The 20,369-nt window shown below is 51.1% G+C and overlaps 1 protein-coding gene across 2 annotated transcripts in view; it reads right to left on the bottom strand.

The window, feature by feature from the left end:
• The window catches only part of LOC119455665 (ubiquitin carboxyl-terminal hydrolase 2), a 239,593-nt gene that overhangs the window by 111,958 nt on the left and 107,266 nt on the right, over positions 1-20,369 (bottom strand). For both annotated transcript variants that reach the window (XM_037717081.2, XM_037717082.2), the window contains exons 2-3: positions 11,102-11,415; positions 9,424-9,882 (exon numbers count right to left, since the gene is read on the bottom strand). In XM_037717081.2, coding sequence (XP_037573009.1) covers positions 9,424-9,882; positions 11,102-11,329 — 687 coding nt within the window. In that variant the 5' untranslated portion in view covers positions 11,330-11,415. The remainder of the gene's footprint in view (positions 1-9,423; positions 9,883-11,101; positions 11,416-20,369) is intronic.

Genomic DNA, 20,369 nt, shown 5'->3' with positions numbered 1-20,369 from the left:
AGGAGAGAAGGGTGCGGTTTGGCCTTTAAATACGGACATGCATCTTCAGCCAGCTGCGAAGCTAGCATCCATTGTTAAAAAGGGAGTCCGTCAACACATGGCCCGCACCTTGTTCGCGCTCCAGCAGCGGCTACCGACCGAACCAATGCCGACGCACTGTGCAGGCGGGCAGAGAGAGGACCAGTACCATTCGATGCTGTTGTGCAGCATGGTCATTCCAGACTATACTATATTGCCAAAGTGATAAGTTCGCACGAGCTATGCGCATGCGCGTGTCCGGACTAACAGTGGGCCCGACTGTACACAGTGCGATATCCTTGCTATAATGTAGTATTCAACGTCCCCGTTCCTCACACGTGTTCACGCGCGAGAACCGTATTTATCAGGAGAGGGAGAGCAGTATATAATGCCGCGTCAGGGCCAGCCTTACGTCATTAGCGAAATAACTTAAGTTTGCGCGTGCTATTGACCCTTTTCGCGGCGATCCCGTGGGCGCTGCCATGTTTGATCACGTGGTGACGCGTCCATTGCTTGCCTCAGCTGCCTCCGTTGCCTCCTTGTTTACAATGAAAGTGTATGACGCCGGCGCGGCTTAGAAAACCTCTGTTTTCGGAGATATCGTAGACGGTGACTAGGTGGACGACACGAAGCTTTGATCACAGCTTCAGAGAACATGCAAAAGCACCTTCGGAGCTGATTAAGCTATAGGCCCAAACGGCGCAAGCAGCGTATATGGTGCTTGTTCTAAAAGCCGGGCTAAATATGTATTCCAAGCTATCCAAGCTTTCCGATTATGCATTCAGTCAGGATTAGTGTGTTTTACTCTTTGATCTTTATTTGGCAAATGTTTTGAAGCAGTGGCTTGTCAGTTTCTAACTTAGCGAAGTTCCTCGGTGTGGCCACTATCTGATTATTTTCTGCCTAATCGCTCGCGGGTGTGCTCAGTTCCGATAGATTTGTTCTTGCTGCGCACAAGGCTTGAAACGTAGCTCCTCTGGACATTGCAATAGCTTGTAGCAGATGCGTATTATCGCGAATAACTCGCTCACTCTTGTGGACCGTCACGAAACATGCAGCTTCGACCATTCGTGCGCTATTGATGTAGTACTGTCACTTATTGTGCGTTTCTCTAAAACAATCTGCTCCGCGAAAAGGGTCAATAGAGAGAGGGAGATATCGAAAGGCCAAGCGCAAATGGGAGCAAAGACCGATGACGTCCGTTGAATGGCTTGACAAGGTCAGGCGATCCAGGCAGTATTATATTACCTCTGTATTTGACACGACACAAAAGTTCGGGGCCCCACACCTGCCTCGAAAATGCAGGCGCAGAAATAAGAAGCGGCCGCTTGCGACTGAATTCATCGCGGAAAGAAGCACCACAGAGTAGGAAAAAGAGCAAAAAAAAAAAAAAAATTCCTTCGCCTCCTTGCACCACGCGTTAGATCGAGGTCAGCGAAGGACACAACGGCCAGCGTTAACGGCGCTGGCGGCTAAGTCAAAGCACCACCGCGGCTCGTCGCGTGCTGAATCCAAGAAAAAGAAGCGGAAACAAAAAAGAATTAAAAAAAAAGAATAAGAAGAAACACTTTGGCCGGCCAGCGACGGGACGATCAATCATCGAGACACAAAGCGGGCCGCACGGGTCTTAAACCTCCATTTACCGACAGCGATGGGACGACGGTCGATATCCACCACCTTTCGACACCGCGTGTCAACAGAAAAAGACACATACACGCACAACAAAAGCGAATGGCGCGCGCAGTAAACACTGTTGGAGCTTCAAGACGGATGCGTATGGATGGCACAGAGTGCGGCGCGCGTTATACCGCTTTACATGTAAGCATGCGCATTATTCAATTCCTTTTCAAAAGCCCCTCGTCGATCCACCTCAACACACGCACGAACAGGTGGCAAACTGCATCGACGGGTACGCGCATATGAGAGTAGGGGTCTGGTGTGCAATGTAGTACGCATACAGCGCGTGAACCGATTCGGCTTCGTATACCAATCGTGGCTGGCAGTCAGCACAACTGTGCCACCGCAGGTCGAAGTCCTCGCCTTGGTACAGTGTACCAGAGGGTCAACCGCACGAAAGCGCCATGTTTCGAGATCTGTCCGACCTCCTTCCCCTCGAATGAACGCATACATCCAGTATACATCCTCGGAAAGAGAGAACAAGAACGCGAGACAATACTCGCGAGACAATACTCGCGAGGCGCGCGCCATCTTGCTGCCACCGTTGCGAAGAAGCCGCGGCTGCGTCGGTGATCCATCGTGGCCCGTGGGCACAGCGTGCCGTATACAAAGGACGAAGAAAGTAAGGAGTGTGTGGTTTCATAACCGGCTCCACGCGGGCCGGGACGGTATATACCAACGCTGTTTATCCACGTACAGCGGCAGCGTGCCTGTCTAGCATGTACTACGGCACACGCGGAATGTGGGAGGAGTAAACTTTCGCAACAGTGGGTCGCGCTACTTACACGCAGAGGCGCCAGCTCAATCGACGCGCTTGTGCGCGTAGGCCGGCGCGCCGAAGCGACGAGCAGGTACGGGGGCATTCACCGACTCCTTGCCGCTGTAGGCGCAGGTTTGTTGTGGAGGTATCGAGTACAAAGGCGTACACGGCTCTTTCTCGGCCATGACCATGCGCTATTCGCGCCACTTCGCGACCTCCGTGAGCGCCCGACGACGACCTCCAACACAAAGCCGCTCAATCATCATTCGCGGAGACAAACGCTCTATACGACACACATATATGGGCGGCAGTGGGCCTCTTCGATTATCCGTCTCTGGCAGTCCCGGACTGTCCGAAATACTGCATACGCAACGCTCATTGGCTGAAAGCACCGTATCGGGCAGTCCGGGACTGTCAGGAACGGATAATCGAAAAGGCCCAGTAATACGCGTCAAGAAGACGCGCGCGTTAACGCCATGGTGAAGGAGGAAGGAAGACGTAGCGAAGGGACGCGAAGTACACGCCGACCTTCAAGCAGGCTCACCGCGCCGGGAACGTGGAGTCAAGTTAGGTTAGGTTACGAGTTGCGTCATATCCAGTGACACGTTCTCTTAAGAAGCGCCGACGCATTGTTCCAGCAGTGAAGGTGTTTCGGAGAGTGTGCTGCTGAACCATCGGCGCACACGGCATCCGGAGGCGTACGGGCATGTTATGTATACGGATGTGGTCGCGACCGTACTTCTGGCTTCGGGCAAGAAAATTACCCGTTCCGGTGTGGAGAGTCGTCCGCGCGCCGTCAAAACAACCAATGAACCCCACAACTACACCTCAAATAGACGGTTGTGCCACGGACATGCATACCTGTATACATGTATACCTGGTGCTAATAAGGTATACCGTGCCCTCACTTTATTCCTGTTTCAGAGAAGAGTCCGCGACAGAAATGTTAACCGATTGCAGACCTCCAAGCTCTGTCATCACCTTAAGCCATGCGGTTTCGTGTAAAAGAAGTATCATATAATCATTAGCAGACAGAATGCGGAGTATAAGGGAGGCGTGGGCCACCTGAATATCGCACTGCGTTTTCGTTTTTATTTCCGGTGACAGCGGCCACAGACTGAGCCAAAACGTTTTGCCTTATATAGGAAAACGAAGAGAAGATTCCGGACAGGTCGCAGACATGAGCAGCATCGCGACGATCAATTCTTATGCAAATAAGTACGCGCCAGCCAGCCCACGATAAAGTGCGCATGGTGCATCAAGTGACAAACACGGCATCGTGATCCAAAGTATAGGGCCTTCAGCGAATTCGCTCAAAGAACTACGGGATAGCTACACAGCGAAGCCTTATTGCGGCGATTGAGCTCAGCTCACTCGAAACCCGCCAAGCCGCGGACAATGTCGGCGCGATTAGCGCCGCTGACAGACACCATAGCAAGGCCCCGCTGTGCGTCAACACGAGTTAGCCCGTCGGGTTCAGTGCTCCGCGTACACAAAGCGCGAGGCGGCAAGTTTATTCATAAATGCGGCTCTGCGGGTACGCTGACGACGCCGCAGCTGCCCGAGTGCAGTCGTGCAATTACTCCGGCGCGACACTGATTAACCCCTCGAATGCAGTTAATTTCGGACTCGTCTCGAGCAAGCTGAGCGGTTTCATTACGGGGCCGCATAATTTGGCTACGCGCTGCAGCGTAAAACGAATTACACGCCGCGTGCCACGGAGAGACACATGCAGAACAGGCTTCTGTGCCCTCGACTTCCCACTATTCATCAGATCTTTTTTTTTTTTTTTTTTCGAATTTTAAACGCAGGAGATCGAGCAGAGGCTCTCTGTTCGCACTCTCCACGATCCCAGATTCGATTATATACCACGCCGAATGCACTTCCATGTTTCAACGGCTGCAGGCAATCAACGGCACTGACCACTTTCACTTGCTGCAGCTTTGGTTGTGCGACTGACGCGGATTGTTGTAATATCGTGACTCGCAACTCTGCGTGAGCTTCACTGTCAGATCCTTGCCCGGAGGCTCGAGATTTAGCTTCGAGTCTACACACGCTACGATGTATAAATACTGCAAATACACGTTTCCTTATCTCTCCTCAGCTTTCGCCCCTCTGGCCTCGTCTCCTGATTCCTACGGGGAAGTCTGACCCTGGTCCACGACTATACGACAGCATCTATATATGCGAGCTGATTGGACAGCGCGAAAACCAGACAAAGACTGAGCATTGGAACACTACTCGTTGACAGTGACCTTACACAGTTCCCAAGCTTACTCCCGTTCGTTACATGAAAATAATTCGTAAATCCGTACTTTCTGGACATTCGTGCCCACATTAATTTGGCCTCACCAACTTTTTCTGAGCAAGCTACAGCTTCATGAGATGTTTTTTTTTTTTTTTGAAACCTTCCCCAATGATAAGACATTATTAGCAGTGTGTCGGCAATTGCTTCAACAGGCAATCAGTTGTTTGACGTATGGTGACGTCTGTAGTGTTACTGAACGTATCGATACAGAGCCATTCAATACAACCGCTAGCGTAACTGTTCTGTCTCTCTCATTTTTACGTCGTTCTTAAAGGGACACTAAAGGTAAAAATGATTTCTTCTGTATCAGTAGATTACTCTTCCACAACACCGAAAACACCACTCTAACCGCTAGAAGTCGCTTGGTAAGCCAGAAAGAAACGAAAAACACAGAGGCGAGTGGCGACGCCACCTTGAAGTTCCCGCACCAGCTCTCCACGGTGACGTCATGGATTTCAACAGCGTGTTCTAGGTCTCAGTTAATTCTTTAGCGGTAATTAAGATTGACTACATTGTGTTCTAGAGGAGCCCGGGACTGAATGTGGCAAGTTTCGCGAACGTTTATTGAGCCAACGTAGCCCAAATACGAAAAATTACTTTAGAAGTCGTGACGTCACACTGAAGTGCTGACGTTGGGGACTGCACGCGAAATTTAAAAAAAAAATACTTTGAGCTTCATTTTCTCTTCTAATAATTGACCTATTGCAGTGTCATTGACGACAGCAGAGTTCTCGAAGAATACTTTATCAGCCTACGTTGATTTATCGTTTTGCTTTAAGCTTTTCTCTCGAGCGCGGCAATATACATAGTGCTTACACCGTTCCACCTTACAGCGCTTACGACCTTCGCGCCGCGTTTAACTGACGCAAGTGCCGTCTCCTTTATCTCTAATCGCACCGCGTTAAATTAGGACACTTCGAAAAACGCCGCTCCGAGCGATATACTTGCAGGGCAGACCTGTGTTGAAATCTGAGCTGAGTGCTTCAATACATCATTTTAAAACAATGCAATGAACTCCCGGACAAGCCGAAAGCTCTATATCTATACAATATGCGCGAGATCGACCAGGAGCACGTCCGTAGACAACAGCAAGCGACGCCTGCACGAACTCATCCCTGAACCGTTATTTATATCTGCCAGGCAACGCTCTGGAAGCGCCCAAACGGGAGCTGGGAATCTTGATTTTAAGCGGCGCAACATGTTTTTTTTACCGCCATCTCACTTATCTCACAAGCCGCGAGTGTGTACTCTTTCAAGGACCTCTTCGCCGTATAGAAGGCAATGACGCTTTTAGGGCAAAAAAAGTACAAACTCGGAATCAGCGATGTGCCACTTCGACGCCTGCATCTGCCCTGTAGGAGGCCTTGATTTAACGGTTCAATGCCCTCCGCGGAAAAAAGAAAAAGAAAAAAAAAACGCGGAGAAGGCACGCGCTGACGCAACGCTTCGCAGCCGCGTCGACGTTTTAGCGAGGCCGCCCGCTAGTGACGGCCTTGACCGCAAACGCCTAACAAGCCGCGAGCGGAGAGAAAGGTGTACGACTTCAGCCTCACTGTCTTTCGTGAGGGATCGTGCAATTACGGCAGTCGACATAACCACGTCGTCCTAAGCCGCCCTCTACGGCGACCAGACGAAATAACTTATTCTACGTAGGTACGAACAAACAAGGAAACGAGCTATAAAAAGAAGGAATGTTTGTTGAGGGCGACGAAGGCACATCTTTCGTCTTTTCGATTCCGTGCGACGCAGTGGCTGAAGTCGAGATGGTAGCAGTTCATGCTGCGCCCTTAAAGCAGTTCATGCTACATCTGTGCTCGTATTAGAAAATTGCATATGCGAGAGAAGGAACGCCAAAGAGAGTTAGTTCCTCGGAGGCCAAACCCCACGAATGCCAAGAATAATGTCGGTACACAAGGTTCTGAATTGAAGACCCTTGCCGTTAACGTTTTCACGCTGTCATGACCACGGCAGCGACTGCAACAGATCCCCATAGTTACGGTGCAAGACTGGCTATAGACTGAACATTGGTTCGCGATCATCCACCGAAGCCACCCTTCGGCGCAAGAGGAGACAGACAACGACACAATGAACGGGAACGATGAGGTCGACAGAACGGCGAGACACTTTTACCAACCGAACTTCGGTCGGTGGCAATGCGTATCATTCGCCTCGTTGACAAGTAGCGTTCGACAAAAGTATCGATACCTTTGCACGTGATCTTGTCCGGTGTTTAGAAATTCCATCGATTCCCCTATAACGTGTCACTCGAGCTTCTCAGCTTCTGAGGGAGACGCGTGCCGCGACAAGACAGGTCCCTGGCTTCGCAACTTCTGACAAAGACTGTACGTCGTGCGGAACGGAGGCAATGGAAGCAACCGCTAACCCACTCAGGGCGACAGCCAGACCGGCGTAGAATAATCGCGTCTACACGAAGCCTCTTACTAAACTCGGACAGATCCGCTGCCGAATTGACAAAAATATCGGGCAGTAAAGTCTTCACGTCGCTGCTGCAACACCCCCAAATAACTTGCATGGAAGGCCTTCAAAGAGCGGTGACAAAAACCGTACTCAAGTAGCGAAAACACGAACGCGTACACACGAAGACACAAATATACACATGCGCTGTACGCTCTCGTTGTAGCCGTGTTTATGCGTGCGCTACTAGAATGCACCTTAAAATGTCGTACCAAAAAGCCCACACCGCAACCTCCCGTTGACAAAAAGCCGACGAAGAGTTTTCGCGGGGGTGAAGAAGCCTCGTGGGCGCTCTCGTGCTAGGGCAGAGCAGCGGGAGCAACGGAGGCACCGCTGCAGTAGGAGGGGGGTGGTGTGTAGGCATCCTTTTTCGGGCCAGACGGCTCGAATGTCGGTTGCGCAGCCAGGGCCAGCTGAGAGAAGGAACCAGAGAGGGGCAGAGGGAAAGGCCAGAGAGGCGGCGAGCCGCCAACCCCTTTGGCAGGAGGAGTAGGCGGCGTTTCCAGGGCAGCGGCCTCCTGACGCGCTTCCTGAGGCGCCGCCGCGGCTTCTGATGCACGCTGTACGCAACCGAGTGCCTTCTCTCCAGACACTCGCTCTTTCTTTTTTAACTCTTACCCTCGCTTTGTGCCGTGCCCTTCCTCTCTCTCTCTCTCTCCTGGCCTCTAAATATACTCGGAGCGCACGCGTTTGGGCGACCGAGCTCCCACACCAACGTGTATAACACCAGTGCTGTCGCAATCGGAAGAATACCGTCTGGATGAGTGGGGTTAACCGAGCCTTGAGTTTTCTCCGTGCGCAAGTGTACGTCACAACGTCCGGCCACGAGGCGTTACTACACAGCAGTTACAAGAACTGAACCGGCCAACTAGAAAAAGAGAGAGGGGACTGTCGACCAACAGTATAATTTAGCAAAGACGTTCGACTACGTCAGCAGGTCGATCGAGTACACCGGGAATTTAGATGTTCCAGTGTGCACAGCTCAGAGCTGACGTCAATGACCGGCTGGAACCATTTCGAGCTTGCGTTGAGGCAGGCAAGTCGTACACGCCTACGCCGCGCAACAAGCCGAAATCTGTTACTGGATGGGGCGAGCGCTGACGTCATCTCGCAAACAACATTACACCACCGCTGCAACCGCGGGCTCATTATAGCCTGACAAACGGTTGTCGCATATCTTGCTGTGTTGGATACCGGCGGGGATAACGACGGGGATAACGGCCACGCAGAGCAGGAACTAAATGCCCACCGAGGTCGTGTGTGCTGCAACGCGAAAGGCTGTGTATACATGTGCGCAGAAACATGCCAGCATCCCACTGGGCATCGCGCGATAGACTTACCGGGTTTAACTGAGATTGCAGCCTGACAAGCAACACGGAAGCAACGAAAGCACCGAGTCGCCAACAGTATGGTCATATAGGCGAGCCTTCGGTAATGGTGCACGCTAGAAACTACGAACCAAAATTGACACAGAGGTGTCATCCAGAAGCCAAGCCACAGTGCATCACCATACAACTGCAGCAGCGACACTGGGACTTCGTCACATATGTACTTGCATCATCTTCATTTTCGTTTTAAGTAGTCCCTCGATGGCAGACGCAAATCCTGAAATGCGTCAGGTAGTCGACCACGTTTCCTGAAAGGCATGCAGCAACGCAAGCAGGAGACACGCGGTACGACGAGGTGTCCGACACGACGCCGGAACGATGGCTGATCCTACTATTGAAAGCCGACAGATGCGGTTACTGCAGGTACTACAACTATGTAGCGCGTCGGATGTCACGCGGAGTCGCAAAGTGTGTCTCCTGCTTTAGCAGCGATCCCCACGAAGATCGATCACTCGAACTAATGCTGCATTCGAATGGTTGCCTCCAAGCGTTCTGCAGCGCTCTCGCGGGGCGGTTTACATTCGCCCAGTTCATTCTGAGCGTCAAGCTCCAGCTCAGAGCGCTCGGAGGCGCTCTCTTCTTGAAACTGGGAGCACGACCAAGATCCGACAGAATTCCAATCACGTGGCTCCTCCGATAGCACGGGGAGCAGCTGAATGTTAACGTTCGGCTCGGGCACGTTTTCTCTGAATCCAATTGTCGAGAGGCCTCCGCATCGGCGCAATCAGGTGTGGTATAGCGCAGTATATAGGCACCCAGTCGAATGCGCCCTAAGATATTCGGGCGTGTGTACTCACCTCCGAGGTGAGCGACAGCCTGCGTGCACGCCTCAGTCCGGGCGAGCAGTCGGACGACGAGGAACCCCCGGAGTCCACGGAGCTGGTGGACGAGCCGAGGTTTCGCCAGTGTCGCGACGAAGCCGGCGAGATGGAGGCGCCGGAGTCCCGGCCCGGACTGTCGGGCGGCGGCGGCAGCGAGTGGCTTCCCCCGCTGCTGCCATTGTACACGTTGTGGTTCCAATCCAAGCGACGCGTCGGGGTCGAGGCGCGGTTGCAGTTCTCGTCCAGCAGTCGTCGGGCCGGCGAGCTGGCGCGCGACGAGGGCGAGTCGGTGCCCAGGTCCCGGTAGCGGGTGAGTACGGGCGAGCCGGCGTCCGAGATGGCATCCCCCGAGCGCTGACGCGTCAGGCTGCGACGGCTGCCCGAGGACACGTCGAGCACCACGCGCGACGACAGGCGCGGCAGGTCGGACACCACCTGCGGAGAGCGGACAATGGGCGCCACGAGTTGGCGAAGCCGAGCATGCATACTTAGAACTGTATATACGCTATACATCACCGTTCATTTCTCTCGCATTCTTAAGCGGTAAGCGTGTCTTCAGCAAATACAAAGTAGCCCTAGAAAGATGTACCACAGTTCTACGTAGAATCCCGGGCTCGAGGTAAATACTACCTGCAATTCAGTGAGACAAAATACAAATGATAATGCCCCATCAGCAGCTGCTAGAAAGCACCCACCAAGGGGTTTTTTTTTTTTTTTTTTTTCACCTCGATGTGTATTTCTCGTCCTCCTATAAAGCCCACTTATCTCTGTCTTCCCTACACTCTTTCTACCTAAACTATCCTGAGGATGTCACAGGCGCTTTCATTATAACACACATATCGAGTATAGCACGGCATTACTATTGCTATATGCTCAAACATATCTAAAATTAATTAATCGCTCCTTCTCTCTTTCTATCTCTCTCCCTCTCAAAAGCGTGTACGTATGCCAAATGCGCCATCGTGAGCCTTCAGGCTCTGCAAGTCATTATCAAGGTAGGCGCGACACACGTTACGAAGTGTGCCCGCTTACTGCCGTACCAGTTATCGTCCACAAGTTCGAAAGGTAGCTCAAAAGGAAGTCAACGCTAGGTTCGAAGAGTGCGAAGAGTGTACGACCTATAAGAGCCCGTATTACATATTTACAGATTCACAAATGAGAACAACATGCCCCCGTATACCATGGAAATTTCAACAAAAATTACTCCGGCGCTGCGATCGTTCAGCCATGGCCTCACATGGATTATGGTCAGTACATGGATTTGTCCAATCTTCGTGCTTGTTACTTCAGGCGTTCTTGCGAGGTCACTTATTACGCTTCATCTATCGAAATTTCCAAGCACTGATAGTCCTGTAAACAAAGCAACGTAATTAAGTATCCGCCTACATGCGTATAGTCATTGCGAATTGTTACATTTACAACGCAACTGATCGTTGAAAACGGTCAGTTTGCGAAGTCAGAAGCACGCTTGAAGCCAGAAAGACGAAGTTAAGACAAATCCGTGAACTGCCTATCGTGGCACATGCTGGTTGGACTGCACACCACGATTATATATAGCTCCCGCAGACACTATCGGCAGAGTTCGCTCTAGTAATGCTTGTAGGAAACTGAACGAATGTGTACAGAGGAGAACGCGCTACACTCATGCCCATACCTTGGATCGGTGCTCGAACGACGGCCTGGGCGGCAGGCGTGAAATGTAGCTCGAGGTGGAGGACGAGCTCGAGCTGGAGCTCTCGCGCAGGGTGGCCGAGCGCCGGTCGAGGCTCGTCGATCGCAGCGACGACGTGGAGGAGTAGAGGTGCGACGAGCGCGACGAGTACATTGACGACGGCACGGGCATCCTGGACACCACTTGCACGTCGGCCAGCTCGCGAGGCATGCCCCCACGGCCGGCGGCGACACTGCTGCGGCCGCTACCAGCGGCGGTGATCACCCACGGGAGGCCGAAGGGGACGCTCCTCCCTCCTGCAAGATCATATAGACAAGGCCATCGTCACGCAAACGGCGTCGGAGAATCATATTGCCCGGTCATTCACCAAAATGGTAATGATAATCAGCGTGGGAAGAGCCCCTGCCCCGTCTGTGAAACAAACGCGGGTTATAAGCAGGCCGAAAACACGCCCGGAAATGACGAACTGGCTGCGGCACTCGGTGGGACACTAACGCCATTCGTAGAGGTTTAATTCTATTACCTCGGTACATGCAAATGAAGCCGGCTCACATAGTGAGATGCGCACTGACTGATCTGCTAAACGAAACACCGCAACTGCCTCGCTCGATGCGGACATCCGAACTACTCAGCGGCAGAAGGCAAGCCACCATCACGCTGTGCTCACCGCTGGTGTTGAGTCCAAGTATAACGAACAAGTACAATGCAGCTCAGTTCCGGTTAATAAGACGAGAACCGGCAAAATCAGCCTGACATGGACGATGGCGAAATGCTGCACGTGCACTACAGTCAAGAAGGAATTAGGAACACATGTCATACCCGTGGGCGCTTCTGTTTCCTTCTGTGCAATGCCTTCTTGGAACGTCGATGTTTAGGGTATTCGTGAATCTCAATTTCAAATCTCAAGCGCCATCCACACGATGATCATCCAAGCGTGCGAAAACGTTAGTGCCATCTTCGAGTTACGCGAGCGGGGTGTTATGTTGACAAGATCATAGGTGTAGCCAGGGATACACAGAGGTATACGGTACAGCCGCGTAACATAGCTGCCACGGTGCACGCGCGACAGGAACACCGCAAGGACTTCCTTTCGCGTTATCTCTCGTGCCCAGGAAACCGTCTGTAGCCCTAGCTCCGCGACGCAGTGGAGACATTCCTTTCGCCACGTGATCCCGGCCACTTATGATCGCGGAAGCATATATACACCTCTCCGCCAGGCACGCAGTAGCGCCGCATGAGTGTCGGTGTCTGCTCCACAACCTGGAGATAAAAACGCGAGGGACAAACAGCGGAAGGCGTATGGGCATCCGCTAAGCTCTTCACAATCCGCCATCAAGGAGAGACAGCGGCTCTTATCATTAGTCGCATACCACGCACGTTTGTCGACGACAGACACGCCGGCATTCTGCGTGTCTGCACTGGGCTTATCCATTCACAGCTATACATGCGCACAATGAGAAAAGCAAGATTGAACAAAGATCAACAAGACCGCCCCCGCGGTGCCCGGCTTGCAACAACAATGGCGCCTGCGACTGGGCATCGAAGACGCGCAAGCGGTTTACGGTCTCCTTCCTCACTCGTTGTTCGTGCTCGCAATGAACTCAGACCGGCGTAGCATGTAACGGAGTGGGTCATACCAGAGCCAGTTATAAGAAAGAGTCTAGAGAAGACTGGAAACGCCCCTGTGGCACAGGCACTGCAGGCTGAACTGAAGTTACGTTCAGATATTATAGCAGTGTAATGTATACGGCGCAATGGAGCAAAAGTAAACCTATATAAGGACAAGCAAGTCGCGTCTAACCCAGCAACGGGCGGGCACGCAGCACATCTTGTAAACACGCCTCCGTTTTTTTTTTTTTTCTCACTCTCTTTCTTATTCTTCCTCAGTCGGGCGCATATGTCTATTGGCCTACGCTCCGTGGTATACATGTACTCAATTATAAATTCTAATAATTTCTTTATGTTTCAGTTATTTATTACGAAGACTATATCGTTGCCACGACAACAGGACAACGAAGCGATCACGGAGCTATCGGGGCAGTTCTTACGGCAACGCGGCGAACACGGTAGGGAAAACGCCCGCAAAATCTGTCGCTGCAACTGGACTAAGAATATCGAAAAAAAAAAAAAAAAAAAAAAAGTTGGAGATACGGCTGCGGCGTTAACGGGGAAAAGTCAAATTTCCGCAAACTGCCGGCGCACATCGCACAACAACCGCAATAAGAGCGGGGGGCAGGGGACACTTAACGGAAGCACCAGCAGCCTACGGGAAGAAATAAAACGCGGCTGGGCGCAGATAGAACGCGTTAGCGCGGGTTATTTGCGGAAGCGTGGGTCTGCAGACTATATGGTGACAGGGCGCTCGGTCGCGCAAAACTCACGTAGACACAAAACAAAACAAATACGAAGAAAGCGCAAGGAAAGAAGTGACGCGAGGAACGGGCACAGCTCCGCGGAGCCACGAACGTAACACGTGCATACCGCGGCTCCCGGAGGGTGGTACGTGCCGCAGAACGAACACGCCGAGACACAAACGCGCGAATCGACACGGGAACGGCCGTTTCCGCCTCTTACGTATAGCCGCCGAGCGACCGACCAAAACGGGAAGCGTGGTGAGACGGGATCCAAATAGCGGTGACGCAACGCGAAGGGTGCACGCGACGACGATTGGCGCGAAGCAGGAGGGGGACAACAGCTCGCGCTCGCAGAACCCGCCGGCGGCGGTGGTGGCGTGCCGCTTTCGACGCGTTTCTGTCGTTCCTCTAATCAGCGAGCTCGGAAGCTCGCATCTTCGACGGCGTGTATATATGCGCGCGAAATCTCTCCCCATCTGCCTCAAATTTATGGGGTGGCCCAACTATCGTGCAGCAAGATTTTTTTTTTTAAATATACAAATGCCACGTAGCTGGCTGGACACAACCAAGGTAGTGTTGTTTGCCGTGGCTTGGAGGTATATATACTCGGATTATTTTTTTTTGCATTCCGCCTAATTACAAAGTCTTAATGACTATAGGCTTCTCAATTATTATAATTAGATTGCAAAAATTGTCGCGCGACTGGCCGCTCGAGGGACTCGTGTATTCGCGGGCATCTTTCGCGCTCGCAAAAACACTTTTATGTAGCACGTATTGAGCAGCGGAAAGCTGCATCGGGCGTTTATCACGTTGCTCTACAATTTTCTCATTGACACTTTTCATCTAATTATAAGAATTGAGAAGTTGATAAATTAATTAAGACTAGGTTTGTAATTAGGCGGAATGCAAGAATTAATGTGAGTATCTCCAAGCGACGGCAAACAACATTAACTTGGTTCTGTCCAGCTACGTAGCATTTGCATATCTTGGTGCATGATAGTTGGGACACCCTGTATATACAGTTGAGATGGATAATATTGCGTGCAGCGTGCTACGCAGTAAAGTCTCTGCAAGCCTACTATTTCATGCACTGTCTAAAGACAAAATGAAAAACCAAAGCAAAGACGAAGGCTATATAACAGTACACCGTTGGTCTCGTAACAGCTCCTGCGTGTATTTGCCGGTCGTGTGACGGGCGGCAGAATTTTGTGCTTTTTCCTTCAGTGCATGAGTGATCACACGGGAAAGAAGATCGAAGAGCGAAACTAGCAATAAAACGCCTCGCAGCGACGATGGCTGAGCCGGCCACACTAATTGCGGGCCATTTTCTCCTCGTACCATTGGGAAGAAAAGAGAGAGAAAGACAGAGAAAGAAAGAAACGAACGAAAAGAAAGGAAGAACGATGTGCTCGCTGATTACGGCGAATCGGCACGTGTAACCGGCGCGAGTGGCGCTGCTATTTTTGGAAACATTGTCGACACGCAAAGAGTGGGTGCGTCTCAATGTGTATGTGCCAACGAAAGGTAGTAATACAGCCGCGTTCCGCACGGTCGCACAACTTCGGCGCTCACGGGTAGGTATCGTTTCGTTTAACGAATACTTCAGGTAATTTTAAGAAGTAGAGATAAGTGGTCATCTATGTGGAGGCACGCCATTCGTGCCTTTTTAACTAGGGCAATTTTTTTTTTAATTGTGGGTTGCTTGCAACCTTGAGTAAGCCCTTGCCAGGCTCCTCTTTGGCATTTCGCTCTAGCTAAATTTTCTCTGCGCCATCGAAATAAAGGTTATTTTTCTAAAGGCTTCATCTGATGCCCTAATTGTGGGGCATCGTGCTGCCGTATGCCGCACGTACTGTCATTACTAACGCTTAACCAAATTTAAGAAGCTGTAATCGTAACGCAAAGACGAGAAGCCAAACGTCGCGGTCCGTGCGCGTGTTCAGTCAACGGTGCGAGTTTACGTTCGAAAGTGACAGTATACGGTTCCGAGGGACGCCGCCGGCAGAGGGCTATACGGAAAAACTTTGACAATCTAGCGTTATTCACAGTGCACTAAAACCACAGTGCACGAGAGTTTGTATTCCGCCTACCTCTGAAAGCAGGCCGCAGCGGCTGGGACTTGAACCCGCGACCTTGCGCTCGACAGCAGAACCACCGCGGAGGTTCTGCATACATATACGTATGTGACAGCGAAACAAACTACGGCTACGATGTTGGGCAGATTTTCTTCGCCTCGTGCTGAAGCCGAGGAACTGGCCTGTCGAAGACCCCCGTATAGCCAACTCTTTGTTCAGGCATAAGGCGCGAACGGAGGGCGATACAGGGACAGTAATGACACGCAAAAATAGCGTCTTTGTGTGTGCGTGTCGTACTGTCTCCGTGCCGCCCTCCGTTCGCGCATCATGCCTGAAGACGCAAAACCAACTTGCCCAAGTAACGTATAAACCTTAGCAACGTATAAACGGAAGGGAGGAACGGACGCAGCAACCCAATTTCGAGGTTTTACCTGCTGTCGCAGTTAAACAAAAATGCTTCGCGTAGGATTTTGGCAGAAAAAGAACAAAACGGCGCGGGCAAGCGAGCACGTACACCGGTGGTCAGAAAGCTAAGAGGGCGCGGAGGAAGATGGTCAGCACCAAGCGTTGAATGCGGGTGTTCCACGGGGAAGAGGATGATGGGGTGTGGACTGTCGCCGAAAGTGGGCCGAATCGGCGACGCCACGGTATACTGCACGCTTTTCTGTCCTACACTGCCACCACCGCCGCTGGGGCTTCCGGTTCCTTCCGCGCAGCACCACACGGCGGCGCTCTATTCGCGCTCTTTTCTGTTTTCACGAGCGGGCGACAAAAGGAAGCATCCCGCTCGGCCGTTAAAACAAAAGGAACACGGCGAGCTGCCACCGCTACCGCCGGCATGGAAAGAGTTGCGCTGGCTTTCTTCTCTTCGCGTTCGAGCGAACCTCCGCAAAAATGAATAACTAAAGAAGAAAACGGGGGAGAAAAAAAATTCTCGAGCGAGCACTACTGTTGAGGGGCGTATGCCACCTTTGTCACCACAATACGCAGCAACGAATGCAGAAACAAAGAAAAAGAAGTGGGAAAAAAAAGGAACAGAATACAACGAACAAGCACAGAAAGAAGAAAAATCGTGAAAAAGAAAGGAAGGAAGGAAGGCAACACTCAAGCGGAAGGAGGTCGTGTGTGTGCCCCGCGTGCGACCGTCCCGGCGGACGACGGAAAAAACGCGACTTTACAAATGTGCGACGGAATAACAGCGCGCCCCGTACTACATATGCGCACGCGCACACAGTGGCGCATAGTGTTGTTTGTGACAACTATAACGTTCTTGTGGGCGCTTTTAATTCGCTTCCTTCCCGCGTGCGCCACCGACCGACAGGCACACAAGAGAGCTGCAGAAGTGACGACGGTGATATTTTTGTAGCTGCGCCGAGAGAGAGAGAGAGAGAGAGAGAGAGAGAGAGAAAACGAAAAAAAAAAAAAAACATATGGTCACAAAAAATACCTCGCGTTGCCGAAGCTGCATCGGCTCACCTGTCTATCGTGACGTCTGCACAGCTCATTTACGTGACAGGAAGAAGAGCTCTCGCTGGCGGAACCGGCAAGAATCATTCTGGAAAAGGAAGTGCTTCTTGAAAACGCGAAGGTTCGGCTATAGTGTACGATGTTCTCCACATGCGAATCGAATTCGACCTTGACGTACGTATACTGCACATAGGAATAGCAGCTGGGCGACAGTCTTGCAATGCCACCATAGGGTTTAGAGGAGCAAGAGAACCGATAAGCTATGCTGAGATTCCAAGGATAGGATAGGAATAAACTTTATTTGTCCAACGGTTATGGCTGTTGGTGCCCGGGGCTAGGCTGCCAGGGGTCCATCGCCGGAGAAAAATCTTCCGAGATCCTCGGCAATAGACCTGGCAATGAGGTATTGTAATTAGGTAGGTCCAGCACAGAATATCTACCAACGAAGTGTGGTTACAAGGAACCACCTTTGCGAGTTCGCAACTCAGAGCGACCAATCGCGCCAACTGCGCAAAGGAAGCGCGAGCCAGCTGTCTCACGACAGCGAAAGACAAAAGGAAGACACATCCGGAGTCGATCATATCCGCCGATCGGTCAGAGCAGAGAAATGTGGTCAAGAAAAAAAAAAGTGAAAGCGTAATAACGTCGGCTGCCACGCCGCGTCCTGTCGTCATCCGTTTTGCCAATGTATACGTGGCTCTCAGTTATCTATGGCTGGACGAAGTGAAACAGCATTGACTCGAACAAAGGCATCGAAGATAAAAAGAACGTATCACCGAAGGTTGAAAAGAGAGCACAGCTCAGCATTTCTAAGGGTCCCTAGCCGGCCCACTGTAGCATTGCCGACGCAGCTGCCCGCATAGCACAGTGACAAAGCCCGAGACATAATTCCATTGTCGAGAGCGATAAGTTTCCTACAACAATCACTAGAGGGAATTCTGGCGCTTCGGTCGTTCAGCGACCCTGAGAATGATGGTTAGTACATCTATATTTTCTATTCGCGCTTGAGGCTTCAAACGTTATCGTGACCTTATTTATTGGGTTAAAAAAAGCACTCATAGCTTTCTAAACATATAAAGGCAATTAGCGGCTGCCCACACAAGTAACCACAGCGAATCCTTGGCTCTATAACGCAATATTTTATTGAAAATTAATTGAAAATTTGGAAAGTAACAAAACCGTTTAAAGCAAGAAGGACGAACTTCAGGCAAATCCATGTACTGCTGCCCATTACTCCTATGATGGCTAAACCGCCACACTTGCAGATCCCGTAGACACTAGCGCCATATTTTCCTCTAGGAATTTTTGTAGAAAACTGTACGTCGAAAACCTGGCCTTAGAGATCGCTGCGGCACAGACTTGCTACAAAATGTGCGCCGTTGCGATCTCGGAGGCCAGGCCGAAAGACAGACCCATTGAGGCCTATCGTGAACCATCCGCTATCGGCCCAGTGGAAATGCGGTTGTTTGCCCCTTCGAACCCGACGCTGTAGTGCTTACAAAACGCCCGTTGCTTCTTGATCACGTGAACAATGCTGACAATGTACAGAGCTTTTCAACACCACCAGTTGCGAAGCTCCCTATCGACCCCATGTGTGAAAACTCAGACGCGGTGATATTGGCGAACAGCCTGCGTGCTGCTGGCTGTCGCATCACGTATCAACAACAAAACAATCTATAAAACACCACTTTTGAACACGGGAACAAACTAAACTCTTGGCACGTACCGTAAGCAAACCTAAATACAACTTTCAATCCGCATCCCTTTATTATTTATTTTTTTCAGCCGGACTATAGCAATTTCAGGCACAGGTGATGGTTGACTACGAGTTCCATCTTGTTGCTCTCGTTCTTTGGCAATCAATCGGAGGCTTTCCCTTCAACCCGGTTTTCAGTCGTTCAAACATTTTCTATTTCATCATTATTATTATTATTTTTTTTTTTTTTTTTTTTTTTACGATGAGCAAGATGGTGGGACCGCAGTTGTGAAAGCCTATAGGTTTTCACATCGTATATACGATGTGGAAAAAACCACAAGAGCGCGGATACATTCTTGGAAGTCCACCGGCTTCAGTGGACGGAATTTCCTTCATTTTCATTACTCCCTCTCTGTCTTCGGTCGTCGCGCGACTGCAGCGCCACAGATCCTGACGTAAATAAACCCCGTTGGCCGTTAAAGATTCGTGCCTTGCCAGGCACCACCAAGGTCGCTGGTATACGAACCGACTTCTTGGGTGTGGCTACAGTCATTACACAGGAGCTTGTCTCTGTCTGTGTAACGCATACCATACTTGGCATGAAGGCAGGACGCTAGACGATGAGTTCTTCTCGTCTTATTCTGTCCTCTCCTTCCGCGGTTCTGCGTAATCGCGTAATTACTTCACAGTTCTGTTTTGCTTTTCGCCGCAGAAAACTTAGTCGTACCATGGGTGTCACGTATGAGTATGTGTGATGTCATTAAGTGGGGTACTAGCATACCTTTCCTTTTTATTACACCTACAGGTCTTAATGAGACTATGTGTATACTATAAGAGCGCGTATGTGTATACTGTGTATATGCTATTTCTCACCGACACCTGGATTATAAAAAGCCGGGAAACCAGCCAGACTAGCATATCCGGCTTCTAAACGTCACCATCGATCTTTCTAGTATGGTGTGTATGCAGTACAGTGCGACAAGGAAACACAGCCTGCGTTCGCTGAGCCTTACGGGCAAGGGGCTCAGTGTTAAAGAGCCACGCCCCGAGGAACCCCTAGCTCCAGCGACGCAGGTACCAACGTCATTTCACTCTTTTCGAGGTATCTTCTGACCCACGGCTGAGCGAGATAGTATATACCTCGCTATCAACGGGACCCGCCGACACGATAACTTTCCGCAGGCTCGTTTTGTGTACTGGGCGCTGCGTCCCGTTTACGAGTCTCGGGCCTCCTCCCCTCGCTCGCCCGGGCATACGGCTCGTAACTTTTCCGGTCGTTCACGGGGACAGCACGGAAATACCTGGAGCGGCGCAGCTGGACGGAAGTCGGCCGATGCACGTCGACGCCAGACGGGAACAGCACTGCCGGGGTTAGTGACAACGCGTACTGGGCGCTCATCGACTAAAGTGCCGGCCGTAAAAGAAAAGGGTTAGCACCTGCCAAGCCTATAGGCGGACACGAAGACGTGACGTACGATATAAAAACAAATACTAGAATGCTTCAGCTATCGAAAGTCCCATGTTTCGAGTTTTTTTTTTTTTTTTCCCCGTCGCTTTTCATTGGAATTTCGGCACTACCGATGTATATACAGAGAAATTCCGGAATCAGAAAGCATGGCAGTTTACAAGCGTGAAACGCGAACCCGGTCCTTGGAGTA

The sequence above is a fragment of the Dermacentor silvarum genome, chromosome 6 (genome assembly GCF_013339745.2).
Source record: "Dermacentor silvarum isolate Dsil-2018 chromosome 6, BIME_Dsil_1.4, whole genome shotgun sequence".
Classification (NCBI taxonomy): Eukaryota; Metazoa; Arthropoda; class Arachnida; order Ixodida; family Ixodidae; genus Dermacentor; species Dermacentor silvarum.
The sequence above is the reverse complement of the archived record's forward strand: the minus strand, read 5'-3'. Positions and strand labels throughout refer to the sequence as shown.